This window comes from Solanum dulcamara, chromosome 5 (genome assembly GCF_947179165.1).
Source record: "Solanum dulcamara chromosome 5, daSolDulc1.2, whole genome shotgun sequence".
Taxonomy (NCBI): Eukaryota; Viridiplantae; Streptophyta; class Magnoliopsida; order Solanales; family Solanaceae; genus Solanum; species Solanum dulcamara.
Window position 1 is genome coordinate 49528635 of NC_077241.1, and position 16308 is coordinate 49544942.

At 35.6% G+C, this 16308-nt stretch overlaps 1 protein-coding gene across 1 annotated transcript; it reads right to left on the bottom strand.

Moving 5' to 3' along the window:
* Positions 1-901: 901 nt before the first annotated feature.
* On the bottom strand, positions 902-12136 carry LOC129889197 (omega-amidase, chloroplastic-like). The gene is made up of 9 exons (XM_055964394.1): positions 11782-12136; positions 11466-11582; positions 10223-10447; positions 9243-9336; positions 3062-3140; positions 2845-2860; positions 2202-2282; positions 2006-2088; positions 902-1904 (listed from the first exon to the last, which is right to left on the bottom strand). The coding sequence occupies exons 1-9, from the start codon at positions 12073-12075 to the stop codon at positions 1826-1828; spliced, it is 1068 nt and encodes a 355-aa protein (XP_055820369.1). The 5' UTR covers positions 12076-12136; the 3' UTR covers positions 902-1825.
* Between the last annotated feature and the right edge of the window lie 4172 nt (positions 12137-16308).

Consider the following 16308-nt stretch of genomic DNA (forward strand, 5'->3'; position numbering starts at 1 on the left):
AAAATTCTTTTTGAATTATCTAAATGGAGTTTTAAAAAAATATTTTATCCAATCGCCACGTGTTGTCATTTCATTGATCCGTCTACTGTGCATTTGTGTTTGAGATACACGCACCTTTGCCTTTCAACTGATTTTCATTTTGTGTCAAATAGGTATAAATTTATTTAAATTAAAGTGTTCAATCGATACACGTTCTAATTGAAATGTCCAAGTAAAATATGCAGATAACTTTGAGTAGCCGTCGATGAGTTAAGTCAAAAAACTATTGGACTTTATCACAAATATTCTTTTCCAATTTAACAATACATAAAATTTATACATATCTTTAGAAAAAATAGGGTCCTAAAATGTTGAGTCTTAAAACCATTGTTTAACTGCTTTGTAGTTAAGCCAGCCCTCTATTTAACTCTATATTAAGCTAAATTTGGGTTGATGATGTTAAACGCATTTCTCAAAACAGAACACTTGGATATTCACAATAGGTCCTCAATTGATAATTTGATTTTCAATAATTTAATTTTAAAATGTCCTTATTGTTACCTAATAACTTGGTATAAAAGAAAGTAAATTGAGAAAAGAAAAAAAGGAAAAGCAAGAAAAGAGATACTCTACCAATACTGGGGAGAGACGTGGTACATACAGATCCCAATGTGGATGATGGTCCAAATATGAACTCTTTTCTCGACAAAAGCTTACACCACTAATCTCTCCTCCTCCTTCTTCTTCTTCTTTTGTCTCTATTTCTACTGTTTGCTTCACGTTCACTTTTTCTCTCTCATCACCTGCCCTCCCATCAAAATCCCCACCCCAAAACAATCTGCAAACTGTATGGACTATCATCATTAATTATTATTTTTAATTAAAGATTTCAAATATAATGACCTTTTCGGAGAACCCTAAAAACTAATAACCGGTAATTCTTTATTAAGTACAAATATACATATTACATATTTAATCAACATATTTTGTGTATCACAGTTGGGGCTCATAGTTAACTTGGGCCGACAGGCCTAAAGTGGAGGGGAAAAAAATCCAAAAACACCTCTAGACAAAGAGCATGAAAACATCTTGATAGAGAGTGCAATCAGTATATATGATGCCTAAAGGAGAAGTGTGTGCAAGTATGTGACGTCCACCCCCATTTAAAAGGATCTGCTTCATAATTTCAAACTAATGTCGAAAATGACAGCTGTTTCATGGATATTTTTAGAACTAATCCACTTGGAGAAGACATCAACCCCAAATAAATGAACAAATCACACTCCATATGGTCAAAGTTGAAGTTTCTAAAGCTGTGATAGCTCAATAGAGTGTGCAAGATGAAATGTTCCAGCAAGTAGGGTCACTGATGTCCGTAGTACAATACTATTGTTACATCTCCTGAATAGCACATGTTTCCTGGAGATTATTAACTGTTCCAAGTTCAGGAACAAGTTTCCTTTTCATCTTAACTTCCTGTTTATAAAACAACTCGGCCTGTGGCTTTTTTTAGGGAGATTGATGTTGATAGAAGACCAAAAACAGAACAATCACCAGTGTGATAGATAAACAGTTGCAGGCAGCAGTATTCCCTTATTGAACATAGTTTCATTCTCGTTTAGGCATTAAATCCACCTTCAGCACAAGATTATGTTGCAATTTGCAAACCAAAACTTGGAGATAAGATTAAGGATGATTGATTAGAATGCTGAACATCAACCACTACTGAAGAATGGACAATCCTCTTATTTTCAAGATCTGATCCCAATTTCTGTTGAATGGACTTTCAGTTCTGGGAATTCCGCCTCTGTACTAACATTAGACTCCTTATTTCATATAAGTAGCGTTACTGAGAACTCGACCTCTGTACATCTACCAACTGGTAAAGATCACCTCGTCTTTGCTTCTCTAATGGAAGGTTTGTCCTAGATATCAAATGATTCATATGTTAGTGTAGAGGTCTCCTAATAGTTTCTATTACAAAGAGCGTAAAAAGGAAACACATAGTAGGTGGATGGCATCTCACCTCCTCAGCTCAATTTGTGAATAGTCAATCTCCGAGATGACTATTGCCTCGTCATGTTCAGTTGTAGCCAGCACTTCTCCAAACTGACATATATACACACAATTAATCAGAGTTGTAATTACAACTAGTGGTCTTTGTAAATGGATTCACTTTTGTATATTTCCATATCATAAGGACATAAAATATGTTTACTTACTGGTCCAATTAGTGTGGAATGGCCCCAAGCCACATATCCACCACCAGCGTCTCGAGCAGGTGCACATGTTGCAACATATAGCTGAAACAAATACATTTATTTTTTACCACAAAACATATGAAAAATATTCAAAAGAAAATTCATACATTTTCTAAGAGTTTCCATACATGACACTTGTAAACAAGACCATTTTGTGTCCTCTGAACGGTACAGGTAGTTATACTAATTACAATTAGACTTAGCTTCCAGTGAAGTTATTGATTTACCTATGCTGTAGACTGTAGTATCCTTGCCCTATTCCTTACACTTCATTCGTTTTATTTTATTTGTTTTTAAACCCATTTCCAAAACAAAAGTTAAGAGACGATCCAAGTCACAGAGAGTGACAGGAAATCTACAAGCCTGGATAAACATCTGTTTTTGTTCATCTTTCTCCATCCTTCCCTCAGATATTTCATGCATCACATGGTTAGGCTCCACTGTGAAAGCAAAGCTTAAAAGGCAAAAATGGTTCAAGGTATCACAACAAAATGGCGTAGCACCAAAAAGGTCCACACCAAAAAGGTGAGAGGCATCTCAAGCCCTTCACTTTTAAACCTTTTATGGTCCAAAGGAAAGTGATTATATATCCATTCCGTTATACCTGATTATCAACTGCCCTGCAGATGAGAAAAAGGTACAGATTAGTGATGTCACATGTGGCGCTATTGGAGTTGGACTGGCAAATAATTAAACAAAGATATGGTTTTAAATAAACAAAATTTAATATAGTGATGCAACCATAAATTGTCTACTCAGCCAAGTGACCTAGATGGTGGACAATTAAACAACTTCACCGAAAAAAAGACATGCATATATACCTTGCCCTTTGCAGTAACTCCCAGTGCAGTGGTCCAGTAGTCATGTTGAACGCCCCAGGATAGCAGATCAGGTGAGCCCCTGGTAATCACAATTTTCAAAAGGTTCAAAGATTTCGCTGACAAAGATAATGATAGTGGAAAACTATGGATAAACAGCCACTATTGTTAGGCAGGGTGCTGAGTTAGCACAAGTTAGTATCTGAATGAACAAAGGACGGAAACAATAATGAGGTATCCTAAGAATTCCACATAAGTGACCAAGTAGCTTTGTTATGTTCACCAAGTGTCAAATTAGTTGCATGGTATATCTTACACTAAAAGAAAGTTTGAAGGTTTAATACATCGACAACCCCTTAAACTTGCAAGCAAGTTTCATTTAGGCACTCAAACTACGATTTGTTCCAATCGAACATCTGAACACATAATCACGTGTTCCTATTGACCCATTCGGTTCAAATTTTGAAAATATTTTTGTGCGAGTTTTCAAGTATCTGTTAGGTAGTTAAGTTAACCACATAAATTATGCTCACCAAGAGCATATTAGTTGTGCATGATACCATAAAATAAAATAAAGTTCGAAGGTTTAACACATCGACAACCTCTTAAAATTGCAAGCAAGCTTCATTTAGGCACTCAAACTACGATCCATTGCGATCGAACATCTAAACACATGATAAAGTGTTCCTATTGACACATTCAGTTCAAATTTCAAAAATATTTTTGTACGTGTTCTCAAGCGTCTATTAGATAGTTAAGTTAACCAAATAAATTATGTCACATTTTTTACTTATACACATCAACATCAATTGAAACATACCTGAGGGTTTATGGCTTAATGAGGCTAATGCATATAATTAAAGGGGGTGACATATTTTAAGTGATTAACTTATCTACATAATGGGCACTTAAGAATACGTCCGGGAACTGCTTGAAACTTTGAGCACGAAGTGTCTAATAGGAATACTTTAACATGTGTTCAAGTGCTCAATCGAAAGAGATCGTAATTTGAGTGTCTAAATAAAATTTACCGGTAAATTTAAGAGGACGCCAATGTATTCCACCAAATTTGAAAGTTGCATCAGATTATGATGACACATAGCTCAATCGAAAGAGATCGTAATTTGAGTGTCTAAATAAAATTTATCGGTAAATTTAAGAGGACGCCAATGTTTTCCACCAAATTTGAAAGTTGCATCAGATTATGATGACATATTTAAAATCACTGTATCATAGTGCTTTCAAGTTTGTTTCCCTCTTCAAAGAATAAGAGTTGACGCAACCAATGGTGTGGCCTAAATACTACGTGATTTCTTCCCATCTTCCCTAGCCTTGGTAGAAAGAGTTATCACGCACCAATTGCTAGCCGGAGGTGACAAGCACCCCGTGGAACTAGTCGAGGAGCATGCAAGCTTGCCCTAACATGACGGTTATAAAAAAAGAAAAATAAGAGTTGACCACGGTCAAATATTTGAATAAATGAGCCCGGATTCATGATTTGAAGGTTCCAACAAGTTTGTATGATAATTTTGGCCTTGTCCGCAAATTTTGGTTAGATTTCTAGGTGGTTTGGGTGGGTTTGGAACACTTTCAGCATAAATTGCATTTCAAGAGAAAAATAAAGAACATGACCCCTCATTTGTGCATATGAGGTCAAAAGGGTAATTTAATCGCATGGTTAGGCCTTCGTAATTTGTGACTTATAGCAACTAATTTCATCCAATTTCAAGTTCGTTTGACAAACTCAGCCCATGGTTAAAGAATTATATTGGGTTCATCCAAAAAACAATTATTGGATTCATCATTTCAGACATGCCACGGAAATCAACAATTATACTCCCTCCGTCCCATTTTATGTGGCACCTTTGACTTGGCACGGTGTTTAAGAAAAAAAAAAACTGTTGAAACTTGTGGTCTAAAATAATCCTTAGATATTTGTGTGGTTGAGAATCATTTCATTAAAGATAAAAGAGGAATTTTAAAGTTAAATTATCATTCTTTTTGGGACAGAGGGAGTAATACTTTTTGGTTCCACAAGCCAATTAGTTGTATTTATGGCATTGCTCATTCCAGTATATTTAAATACACAAAGGTCTCAATCTTGAAAGATGGTGAACAATATTCCTAAACACAAAGGTTTATCTCCCAAGAAAACAAGTGCAGGCCAAAAGAAATTTCGTTGTGTCCTTTTGCAAGCTGGAATCACTCCACATCAAATCATCCACGGAGACCTGATCTTAACCTCCAAGGACTAAGAGTGATATCCACAGAAGATCAGGAGTGGTTACAGAGGAGTCTTGAGGAGGATGAAGTGTGGGAGAGCAATAAGTCTTGTGCAATTGACAAGGCTCCAGGACTAGATGGCTTCACAATGAACTTTTTTCAGACATTTTGGCATCTGGTCGAGGAGGACATCATGGGAACATTGCACTATTTCCATGAACACCATGTGTTTGAAAGGAGAGCTTTAATACCACTTTTGTGGCCCTTATCCCAAATAAGGCCGGAGCAGTAGAGTTGAAACTTTAGTCCTATTAGCTTGATCTCTGGGGTGTACAAGATATTTGCCAAGTTTTAGTAGAAAGAATGAAGAGAATAACAGACAGACCGGTAAACAAACATCAAATGACTTTTGTAAAAGGAAGAAAGATTATGGATGCAGCCTTAATTGCAAGTGAATGCATAGGTACAAGATCTAGAGGGGAAGTGGCTGGCCTAATGTACAAATTGGACACTGAAAAAGACTATTATCATGTTAATTAGGGCTACCTTCCAAACACTCTCAAACAGATGGGATTTGGGGACAAATAGTTGAAATGGATAGGCTTCTGTATCATAATTGTACTGGGTTTTTCACTTTGATAGGGGACTCAGTAAAGGGGACCTTCTATCCCCCTTCCTATTCATTTTAGCCATGGAAGGCCTCAATAGTATGATGAGGATACCACTAGAATAACTAACTGAGGGGCTTCAAGTCTTCAACATAGGAGGAGGTGGGAGAGGGGATCTGGAGATCTGCCATTTGCTATATGCAGATGATACTGTTTTAATCTGTGAACCTAAAGTGGAACAAGTTTGCAACATTAGTGTCTTGCTGCTAGTAGTGTTTGAAGTTGTATCTGGCTTAAGGGTGAACGAGAGGAAGAGCAACATTAATCCTGTCAAAGAAGTGTCTTAACATTCAGACTTTTGGTAGCATACTTGGGTGTGGTGTGGGTTATCTGCTCACAGTGTACCTAGAGATGCCTTTAGGCAGGAGACACAAGGATGCGGAGATTTGGGAGAACATTCTGGAGAAAGCTGAGAAGAGGTTGGCTCAGTGGAAAGCACAGTACCTTTCACTAGGGAGAAGGGTCACACTAATCAACTCAGTGTTGAACTCTCTCCCTACCTATGTGATGTCTCTATTTTCTATACCTGCAAGTGTGATCAAGAGGCTAAACAAACTGAGAAGCGACTTCCTAAGGAAAGGCAACAAGGAAAGTGGGTGGTTGGGATCTGGGAGGGGGGGTGGGGGCAGATTATCTGGTCAAATGGGAGGTGGTGCAACAGAGCAAAGGTCAAGGGGGTATTGGATCAGAAACTTGAGAATCCAGAATAACAGTCTAATGATGAAACGGTGATGGAGATTTAGTGCAAAAGAATCTACTTTATGGAAGGAGGTCATATCCCCAAGTTTGGCCAATCTAGCCCATGATATTCTAATGAGGGTGAACTGGATGGGAGTTTGGAGGACGATCAGATCAATATGGCCAAAACTACAAGGCAATTCCAGTATTAGGGTTGGAGATGGTACCAATAGCTTGTTCTGGAAGGATGATTGGATTGGGCAAGCCCCTTAGCAAGAAGCTTACCCTGATCTTATGATGCTGAGTAGTAATCCTGAAGCAACCATTTTTGAGAGCTGGTCAAAAATCAAAGGTGGATTCTAAATTTTAGAAGACATTTGAATGACCGGGAGATAGATAGGGTGACAACTCTTTTGTGTGAAGTGGAAGATTTTCCTAGCACTACTATGCAACATGATACACTGAGATGGAGAAATTTAAGGGATGACTTTTTCTATGTGAATAAAAAGTACAAGATGGACAACAGTGTGATGCATGGAGAATGCCCAAACATCTGGAAGAACATTGGGAAAAGCACGGCTCCCACCAAGGCTAAATGTTTGACCAAGTTAATGGTGAAGAGAGCATGCCTTACACATGAGGTTCTACAAAAGAAGGGGAGAGTAGTAGTGACAAGATGTTTTTTGTGCAACGAAACTGGGGAGACAACAACCATATTTTTTTGCATTGCAAGTTCGCTACACAACTGTGGAACATGTTCCTTAGTCTTGTAAAGACTTAATGGACAATGCCTAAGCATTCTGCAGATTTGGTGAGTTGCAGGATGAGAAGAGGGGGTAGCAAGAGTCAGAAAAAATGGTGAAGGACAATACCTTCAAGTATATGGTGGACGGAAGGAAAGGAATAAGAGATGTTTTGAAGACAAGATCAAGTCCATTCATGATGTGAAATGGAACTGTTTAGTGTCTTGTTTCTCTTGGTGTTAAGGAAACTGTATAGAAGAAGTAGATGAGCTTGTAGATTTCTTATGTGCTCTGTAAAGCTTAAAAGCTTAACCTTACTACATTGTAATTTTTTGGAGGTGGACTGCACTCTTTAATGCAGAAGAATACAACAGTACTTCTTCTCAAAAAAAGCTGAAATGGACCAAAGAAGCCCTAAATGAATATTGGGCTTCAAAACCGATTGATCAAGATGCACAAGAACCTTATCCGCCGTCTACAAATTCTCTCCAATGGAATGATAATACACTCCCGATCATACAGGTCTCACAAGAAAAGTCACCAGAAAATTTTAACCAATAGAATGATAAGTTCTCCCGCTCACATAGGTCTCACAGCAAAAATCACCAGCTAAAAGAAAAAAATATTGAAGCAGAGGAGAGAAGGGGGAACTAACTGTAGTTAAAAAGAAAGGAGACAATGAACTGAAAGGCCTGGAGTTGAGTACAAAATTTATGAGTTATGGAACTAGAAGTAGATGGGGATATCTGGCGATAGGAAAATGATGAAGCTCAATATTGTTTCATGGAATGTTAGGGGGATGAATAGTGTGATGAAAAGGGCTGTATTGAAAAATATCCTGAACACTTGGAAGGCAGATTTGATCTGTTTTCAGGAAGCCAAGGTAGAAGGGGAGATCACTGACATAATCAAAGAAGTTTGGGGGAACAGATGGGTTAATTATGCCCAATTAGAGGCCAGTGGGACTAAATGAGACATAGTCATAATGTGGGGCAAAAGAGAATGGGAGGGGTATATTAGTAGTGTAGGCAAGTACTCTGTCACCTGCAGTTTCACAGGGAAGTGCCACGATTTCAATTGGCACCTCACAGGAATCTATTCTCCAAAAGTTAGAGAGGAGAGGGAAGAAACTTGGTGGGAGATTGGTGCAGCCAGGGGTCTAATCTCTGGGCCTTGGATCCTTTGTGGAGATTTCAACACAGTTAGATATCCTTCAGAGAAGAAAAATTGCAACAGAATCAACAAAGGCATGCCAATTTCTCGGATTTTGTCAAAGACATCGAATTGGTGGACATTGAGTTATCCGGGGGAAAGTACACATGGAAGAAGGGGACAATCACACAACAGCAGCCAGACTGGATAGAATCCTATTTTCTTAAGAATGGGGGGCAAATTTCAAGAATATCAGGCAAAGCATTCTACATAGAGTGACCTCAGACCACTCTCTCATTATGCTACAATGTGGAGAATGGGAAACCACAAGGCCATATTTCAAGTTTGAAAACTGGTGGGTAACCACAGAGGGGTTCAATGAGAAAGTCCGAGTGGTGGGAGTCTTTCAGATTCTCAGGAAAACCAGATTTTGTGCTGGTGGCAAAACTCAAAGCACTAAAAGGAAAGTTGAAGGAGTGGAGTGAGACTACTCATGGGAACCTGGGGCTCAGAAGCAGAATGTTTTGAGACAACTAGCTGAATTAGAACAGATTCAGGAGCACAGATCTTTAGAGACAGATGAAATAACAACTAGATTAGCTCTAACTATGGAATTTGAAGATATAGCAAAAAGGGAGGAGATTGCTGGGAGACAGAGGTCCAGGGCGTCTTGGTTGATTTATATCGATGTATGTTCGGGAAGCAAGAAGCAGAGAATACCTGTATCCACAACAGTTGGAGTCTCTCCTGCTGTAAGCGTCTGTGATTCCTTAAAGGTTATTTTACCAGGAATATCAATGTCAAAAAGATGTATCTGCAAAGACATCAAACTGTCAGATATTTTGCAGAGTAGCAATCTTCTTGATTTTCCCACAAACTACTGGATATGTTCCTTGTCTTTGGTGTCTGAACTTAGTTAGCTAATGTGCACATGCCATCATGCAAGGCAAAAGACCGGCATTTTATTTCCACTATTTTACACCAACCCTTCAACTCTGTGTGAACAGTTGCAGGAATACTTCGATTAACATCAACACAGCTTACAAATTGACGACCCCAGACAGTTTATAGGCTGGCTCCCAAAATCTATAGTGTCTATATTATTAGTTCCCAGCCTTTTTATCGCAGAATAATACTACCATTAAACGGTCAGTCATAAAATCTGAAGGAGATTTGATTTTTAAAAATAAATAAAAAGAAAATAAGATCTATTGGCAATCCTCAAGTGCAGAGAATAAGCAACAGTTGAATAATCTTAGTTTGTTCTCTTATATTTTTGTCCCACAGTTCGTTAATTTAAACCTGACAATCATCTGTTCAATTCGGACCATTGGCAGCACTCAAAGTGTAAAATGACATTATCAAGATGCTATTGCCAACCCAGAATAGCAAAAAAGAATACAAGGAATAGACCCCTCATATCTGTCAAGTGTAAGTTAGCAGTAATTTTAAAGGCAAATTATGAGAAGCTGGAACAAATAAGCAACTGACAGATCTGCACATCAAGAAATGAATGTCTAACTAGAGTCTGCAACGTCATTCAATCTTTGAATTCAAAAACTATTGAACACTGTGAGAACTTTGTCCTATTGAAGTTTATATTTTACATAATTGATCGAGCATACTAGCATCATAGCAGCTTCTAGATTTTAGTGGCTTAGCTACCTGCCCTCACCACAACAAGAGAGGTGTATGCTTACCTTTCTGTGCTTAGCTTTCAACTTTCCATCAGCATCAAAGACACAGCAAGTATTATACAACTTGTCCCCACAGCGTTCAGGTATAGAGCCTCCCACTATTGTAATCTTCAAAAGTCGAGCTACTTCAGAGAGCATGGCAGTTGAGGAAGACGCATCAGGACCAGCATCAATGTCTTCAGCATAAATTGGGAAGCTATCATTTGAATATGGACTATTCCATATTTCCTAGAGAAAAACAAGGCCCAATAGTAAGCTAAAGTTAACTACTGTAAATTTCAATGGCAGGTAATAGCCAAGCTATTGCGGAAAGATCTGTTTCAGGTAGTAAATTCAAAATAACAGAACATCTCTTTGTTGCCTCACTATCTAGTCTCATATCCTTAATCTATATATAAGTCTACGTCAGACAACAGGGAGTTGCTCGGATGCTAAAAAACCCTCACTTCCAACCCTACGTTGCGAGTTAGAGTCACCAAGGGAGCAAAAAGAGTGGGAGCACCTAGGGAGGGGTAAAGGGCCTGAAGGGATACTCAAAGTTGATCTACATGTATGCGTGACAGCCCTTGTACAAAATCTGGCAATAGTACGTGCATTTCCTGTCCATTGATGAATTGGTATAAAGATTACAAATAAATTCAGACATGAAAGAAGTGCAGGTTTCATAGGCTTTGCAGCTAATAGGGAAGCTAATTTAAGATTGAAGGGGCAATAATATTTGGAACTCATTTAGCTATGGTTAAAATACACAATGTCCCATGTTTTCCTTATAATCATGGTATACGTGTCAGCTTGCACACACCTCGATTAATTTCAGGGTACTTGTTGTCTCCCACCAACACTAGTATTGGGTAACTATGTCCCCCAAGTCTTAAACAAAAAGGAAAAAATCACCTAGTATACACAATGTCACGTGTAGTTGTATAAAGTATTTCAGAAATTTACACCGCCTACTCTACCCATTATCTCAAAAAAAAAAAAAAAAAAAAATTGGGTTGGATGCTCAGATATTTCACAGCTAATTGGAATATCTCGCTATTGGCTGATAATAATATTTGATTTATAGTTGAATGGAACAAAATATTGAGACCTCGTACGTTGCTCAATAAGACTGAACTCTATGTGTGCACACAAAAAATTACAGTCAATCAGGTTCAATACTAGCAATCAAAAAAAGCATAACTATATCTCTATGCATAGAAAAAGAAACAGCTGCATCGGATGAACAATTGATATCTGAACTCACAGGCAAAACAACAAGCTTAGCCCCCTTCTCAGCAGCTTCCTCAATTGCTGCTCGCGCATGAACAATATTCCTTTCCTTATCTGCTGTCACCGCTAACTGACATAACCCAATCTTAAACTGCTCATTCAACATCAAATTTACAAATCAAACACGGATTAAACATAATTTAAAGGAAAATCAGATCAACTTAGCGTAAATTCCGACACTAGTTTGAGGTCAACTATAAGTATCATAGTTTGAGTATATCTACACGGGTCCACAACTCAAGCTTGGTGAGTGAGACCGGTAACTTTTAACTCAAAAGGGAAAGGGAGACCTTAGTAATGGAGGGAGAGGGCAATTGGAGAGCAGGAGGAACCCTAGCTTGTTCGGTCTTGAAAGAGGAAGCCATGGAAGAAGCTGATGCAGCGAGGGTTGTACGTGCTGGAAATTGGAATCCGTTGCTGTTACTGGTTGTACGATTTGGGATGAAGTGAAAAGGACGATGGAGCAGGAGCGAGGGTGCAGGTCGTACGATGGACCGAGAAATGGAGGATCCAACTACTACTGACGAAGAAGAAGAAGAAGAAGAAGAAAGGGTGGAAGGCAAGAAGAGGAATCCAAGTCTCATTTCAATTTCACTTTCACTTTCATTTTCTGCTCAAACCCAAACTTAATTCCACCCAATAAAATTATCAATTTGTCATTCTTACCAATTAAGAGGATTTGGCCATAAGTCACCAATTCTAATTTATTATGGGTTTTAATTTATTTTTGTCTTTTTAATTTAAAAATAGTATCATTTTTTTTCATTTTACCTAATTACTATTTCCTCGATATTTTTTCACTATTTCATACTAAGAATCCATTTGGATGGCTTAAAAAAAGTAACTTTTATGTATGAAGTGTTTTTAGAACTTTGAAGTGCTGGAAGTTATTTTTATAAATAAGCAGTTAAGTGTTTGGATAAAAGTGCTTAAATGAGAAAAATGATGTGAATTTTAGGGTTAAAAGAATAAAAAGGGTAGTTTGGAAATTTAGTTAAAATATAAGGGATATAAAAGTAATTTTTATGGTCAAAGAAAATGACTTTAAGCACTTAGGAAAAAAAAGTTAGGAACCCTAACTTTTCATTTTTGACTGACTTTAAGAACTTTATGTCTTAAAGTTAGCATTAGGCAAACACGTTCAAAAGCTAAAAAGGGGTTTTAAGTTGGTTTTGACCGACTTAAAGCTCATCCAAACGGGCTCTAAATCCATTCTCCAACTTCCTTGTTATGCTTATTTTGAAATTATTGTTGTGATTTTGATTAAAAGCTTCAAGGTTTTAAGATTATGGCATTATTTAATTGTAATATAATATGGTTTGTTTACTTGTTTTGGTTGCTTTTTTTTCCTTAAAATTAAATAGTTTTAATAGTTATAGTGGTGATATGAATACACTAAATATTTATTTTGAATTTTTATGATAATTTTTTAATATTGAATTGATGGGTGTATTAAAGTCTTGAAATATTCCTCCTTTTGATAGATTTTATGTCGTTATCTTTGTTTTGAATTAAAGTGTAATTATTGTGATAGACTTGAATCCATATGAATTGTTGCCAAAATTAACTATGTAAAACTTGATATAGTGGATAAAATCAAATAAACTAGTAGAATCCATTAACATTTATAGCATGTTTGGATGGACTTATTATAAATAACTTATAAGTTGAAAATTGCTTATAAGTTAAAAAAAATAAGTATGTGCAACTCAACTTATTTTTTTGACTTATAAGTTGTTTTCAACTTATAAACTGCTTAAACTAAGTCCATCCAAACAAATTCAATTATTTATTGGGGCTTATTTTAAGCACAAAATGACTTTAAGTTATCGGTTAAACACTCAAAAAATGTGAAAACAGCTTATAAGTAACTTATAAGTCAATCCAAACGAGCTCTTAGTACTTTGTGAACACTACATATTTGATGAAATGCCTCAAAAACATATTATTGGGCATTATGTTCCCTTTGATAGGTGATTGCTTCCAATTGTGGTCTTCCTTTTTCAGATCTTATTATTTATTATTGTCTGATAAAAAAATTAATTTTTTTATCGAATACTCACATAGATCTTTCCTGTATAGTACAATCTCTTAATCAATTTATGTAATCACCTTGGTCTAAACACTATCAAGCTACGCTCTATACTCTATGATATTTATGTCACGCCTCCAGACTTGATTTGTTCATGTTTCATGCTTCCTCATTTCAAATTCTTGCTAGTTGCGATTCGGATTGGGCTAAATGCCTTAGTGATTTCTTTTTAAGTTTTAATGGCTTTTCCATCTCGTGAAAATTGAAGAAGAATCTGGTTGTATCACTTTTCTGTGTCAAGGTGAAGTATCGTTCAATACATCGACTGATAGCTGAAATTGTCTAAATTCTGTGACTTCTTCGATATCGGTCTACTCGACCATTATTATTCATCACTCTACATTGTGATAATCAGGCAGTTATTCATATCACCATAAACTTAGTCTTTCATGAGCAAACTAAGCATATCAAATTCGATTGTCACTTTGATCGTGAGAAGTCTCAAGTTTTTTTCTTTACTAACAAATAAGAATGATTCAAATAGACTCTAGAATACCAACATGAGTTGAATGATCTGAAGAAATATTTGATGAGTCCACCATTGTTTGCCAAATCCAAAGAAGGACAATTTTCGCTCTTATATCTCACGGTGTTGGAAGTGGCAAATAATATTATTTTGGTTCGAGAAAAAAAGGTACATAATTTCCTATTTATTATGTGAACGGAACTTTAGCAAATACAAATATTAGATATCCACACTTAGAAATAACTTAGTAATGGCAATAAGAAAATTACAATCATATTTTCAGTGCCATCTAATTGTGATTGTAACAACCTATCCTCTAAGGATCATAATACATAAATTACAGACAGAACAAGTAGGAGATATAAGTTAATGGGTATGATTCAACATACAAACCACGAACTGCTATCGAGTTACAAGTCCAAGACAATCAATTCTTAGCATACCCCAATCAAGATAGGGAGCCAGAGGTTGAAATAGAATTCATAAATATCTCAAACACTAAGCCATAAATCTGAATCATATTTACGAATGGAGTATCCAACATACAAGGGTTTGGGTTGGGTATTATTTTTAATGATTTCTTTCGAGAAAGTCCATAAATAAGACATAAGTGTTACGCATGTAACTATTAATGAAAATGAGTATGAAGCTTTAGATGCAGGTCTTGATTTGGCGTGAAACCTAGGGGGAGAAATCCTCGAAGCAAAATACGATTCATTACTAGTTGTAAATCAAATCAACAGAACTTTTGAAGTACAATATGAAATGAAATATGTGTGAAGGAGAAAATACATGGAGAAGGTAAACATTTAAATCACTTCAGAGACTAGAAAGCAACTCACACACCCTAGACACATAACGCAAAAACAAATATTTAGCCAACTTGGGAACTTTAACAAACATACAAGCAAATATAACTCCAAAAAATAGTTTAATTACTCAACTCCGCTTTGAATGTTATCCATGATACAATAATTTACACAAGATTAACATGAGAATAAATAAATAAATAAATAAATAAATAAGTACATTGAATATATGAAAGAATGCAAGTTGCTCGAAGATGCAAAAGCATCTCAAGCTCAAAATAAAAATAGCTTGTTACTGTTTGGCCAAAAGACGGTTTTATCAGAGATCATTCACCATTCTCTAGATAAATGTTTGGGGCCAATGAAACTAATTATTTCATGAATGAAATCTATGAAGGAACATGCGACAATCATTTTGGAACCGAACTATAATGTCACGTGTGAAAGTCAAGAGTGGAGGTGAATTGAAATTTATCTCCTTAGTCGACTGCTTAAGATTGAGAGTTGACTGACCTACAAGTTAGTGTTGACATCCAATTTTGGCTCTTCATTTTTAATTAATTAAGCTTCTGTAACAAATAAAAATAAAATTGTAATGGCATGAAAATATTTTTTTACATATCTATTTTAATATATATTATGTACATATGTATAGTTTCTTTATATAAAATTATTACTTAATTAAGTTTATTTTATAATTTTTATTATTATATATATTACATATCTATACACCTTATGGACATATGTATGTAAAAGGTTATTAATTAAATTTATTATATATTTATATATATTACACATATATTTTTAGTATGTATATGCAGAGATTTTTATATGTGTGTGTGTGTGTCATCTCACTTCTTGGACTTTTGAAATGGCAAGTCTTCGTATGAAAAAAAAAAGGATAAACTTTGGATCCTTTATAAATCAACTTTTACTTTCCTTTTCTTTTTTTTTATTTTTTCTTTTAAGGCTAATGTCCCCTCCTCTTTGTCTTTTACATTTTTTCTCACAATTTTGATATTTTTCAATCAGTCACAGATTGGAACAATGTGCATATTTTTTTTCTCAAACAGAAACTCTTCATATTTAGTCCCATTTGCTTTTTTTTTTCAGAATATGAATACCCTTTTTGAATCTTGGCTTAGCCACATTCTTTCCTCCTCACATGAATACTATCTTAATAAATAGACATTTCTCAAAACTTATTTCTTTACTAAGTGAATAAGTTTATATTTAATTTAATCAATAAATCGTATATTTTGACATTCATAATTTATAAAAAAAATTCTATTTCTTAATAGTATTATTTTTATCTTTATTTTTTTTCCTATATAACAAGCTTCATACGTTCAAACATTTCTACATGACTATTTGTATATATTATGTATATGTATGCATTTTCTTTATATATATATATATATATATATATATATATATATATTACATATAT

Excerpts from the sequence above, each read along its gene's own strand:
- LOC129889197 (XM_055964394.1), bottom strand. The coding sequence starts at position 12,075 with ATGAGACTTGGATTCCTCTTCTTGCCTTCCACCCTTTCTTCTTCTTCT. Across the intron at positions 10,448-11,465 it reads CTAAGCTTGTTGTTTTGCCT|GAAATATGGAATAGTCCATA; the intron begins GTGAGTTCAGAT and ends GTTTTTCTCTAG. Across the intron at positions 2,089-2,201 it reads ATTCCACACTAATTGGACCA|TTTGGAGAAGTGCTGGCTAC; the intron begins GTAAGTAAACAT and ends TATATATGTCAG.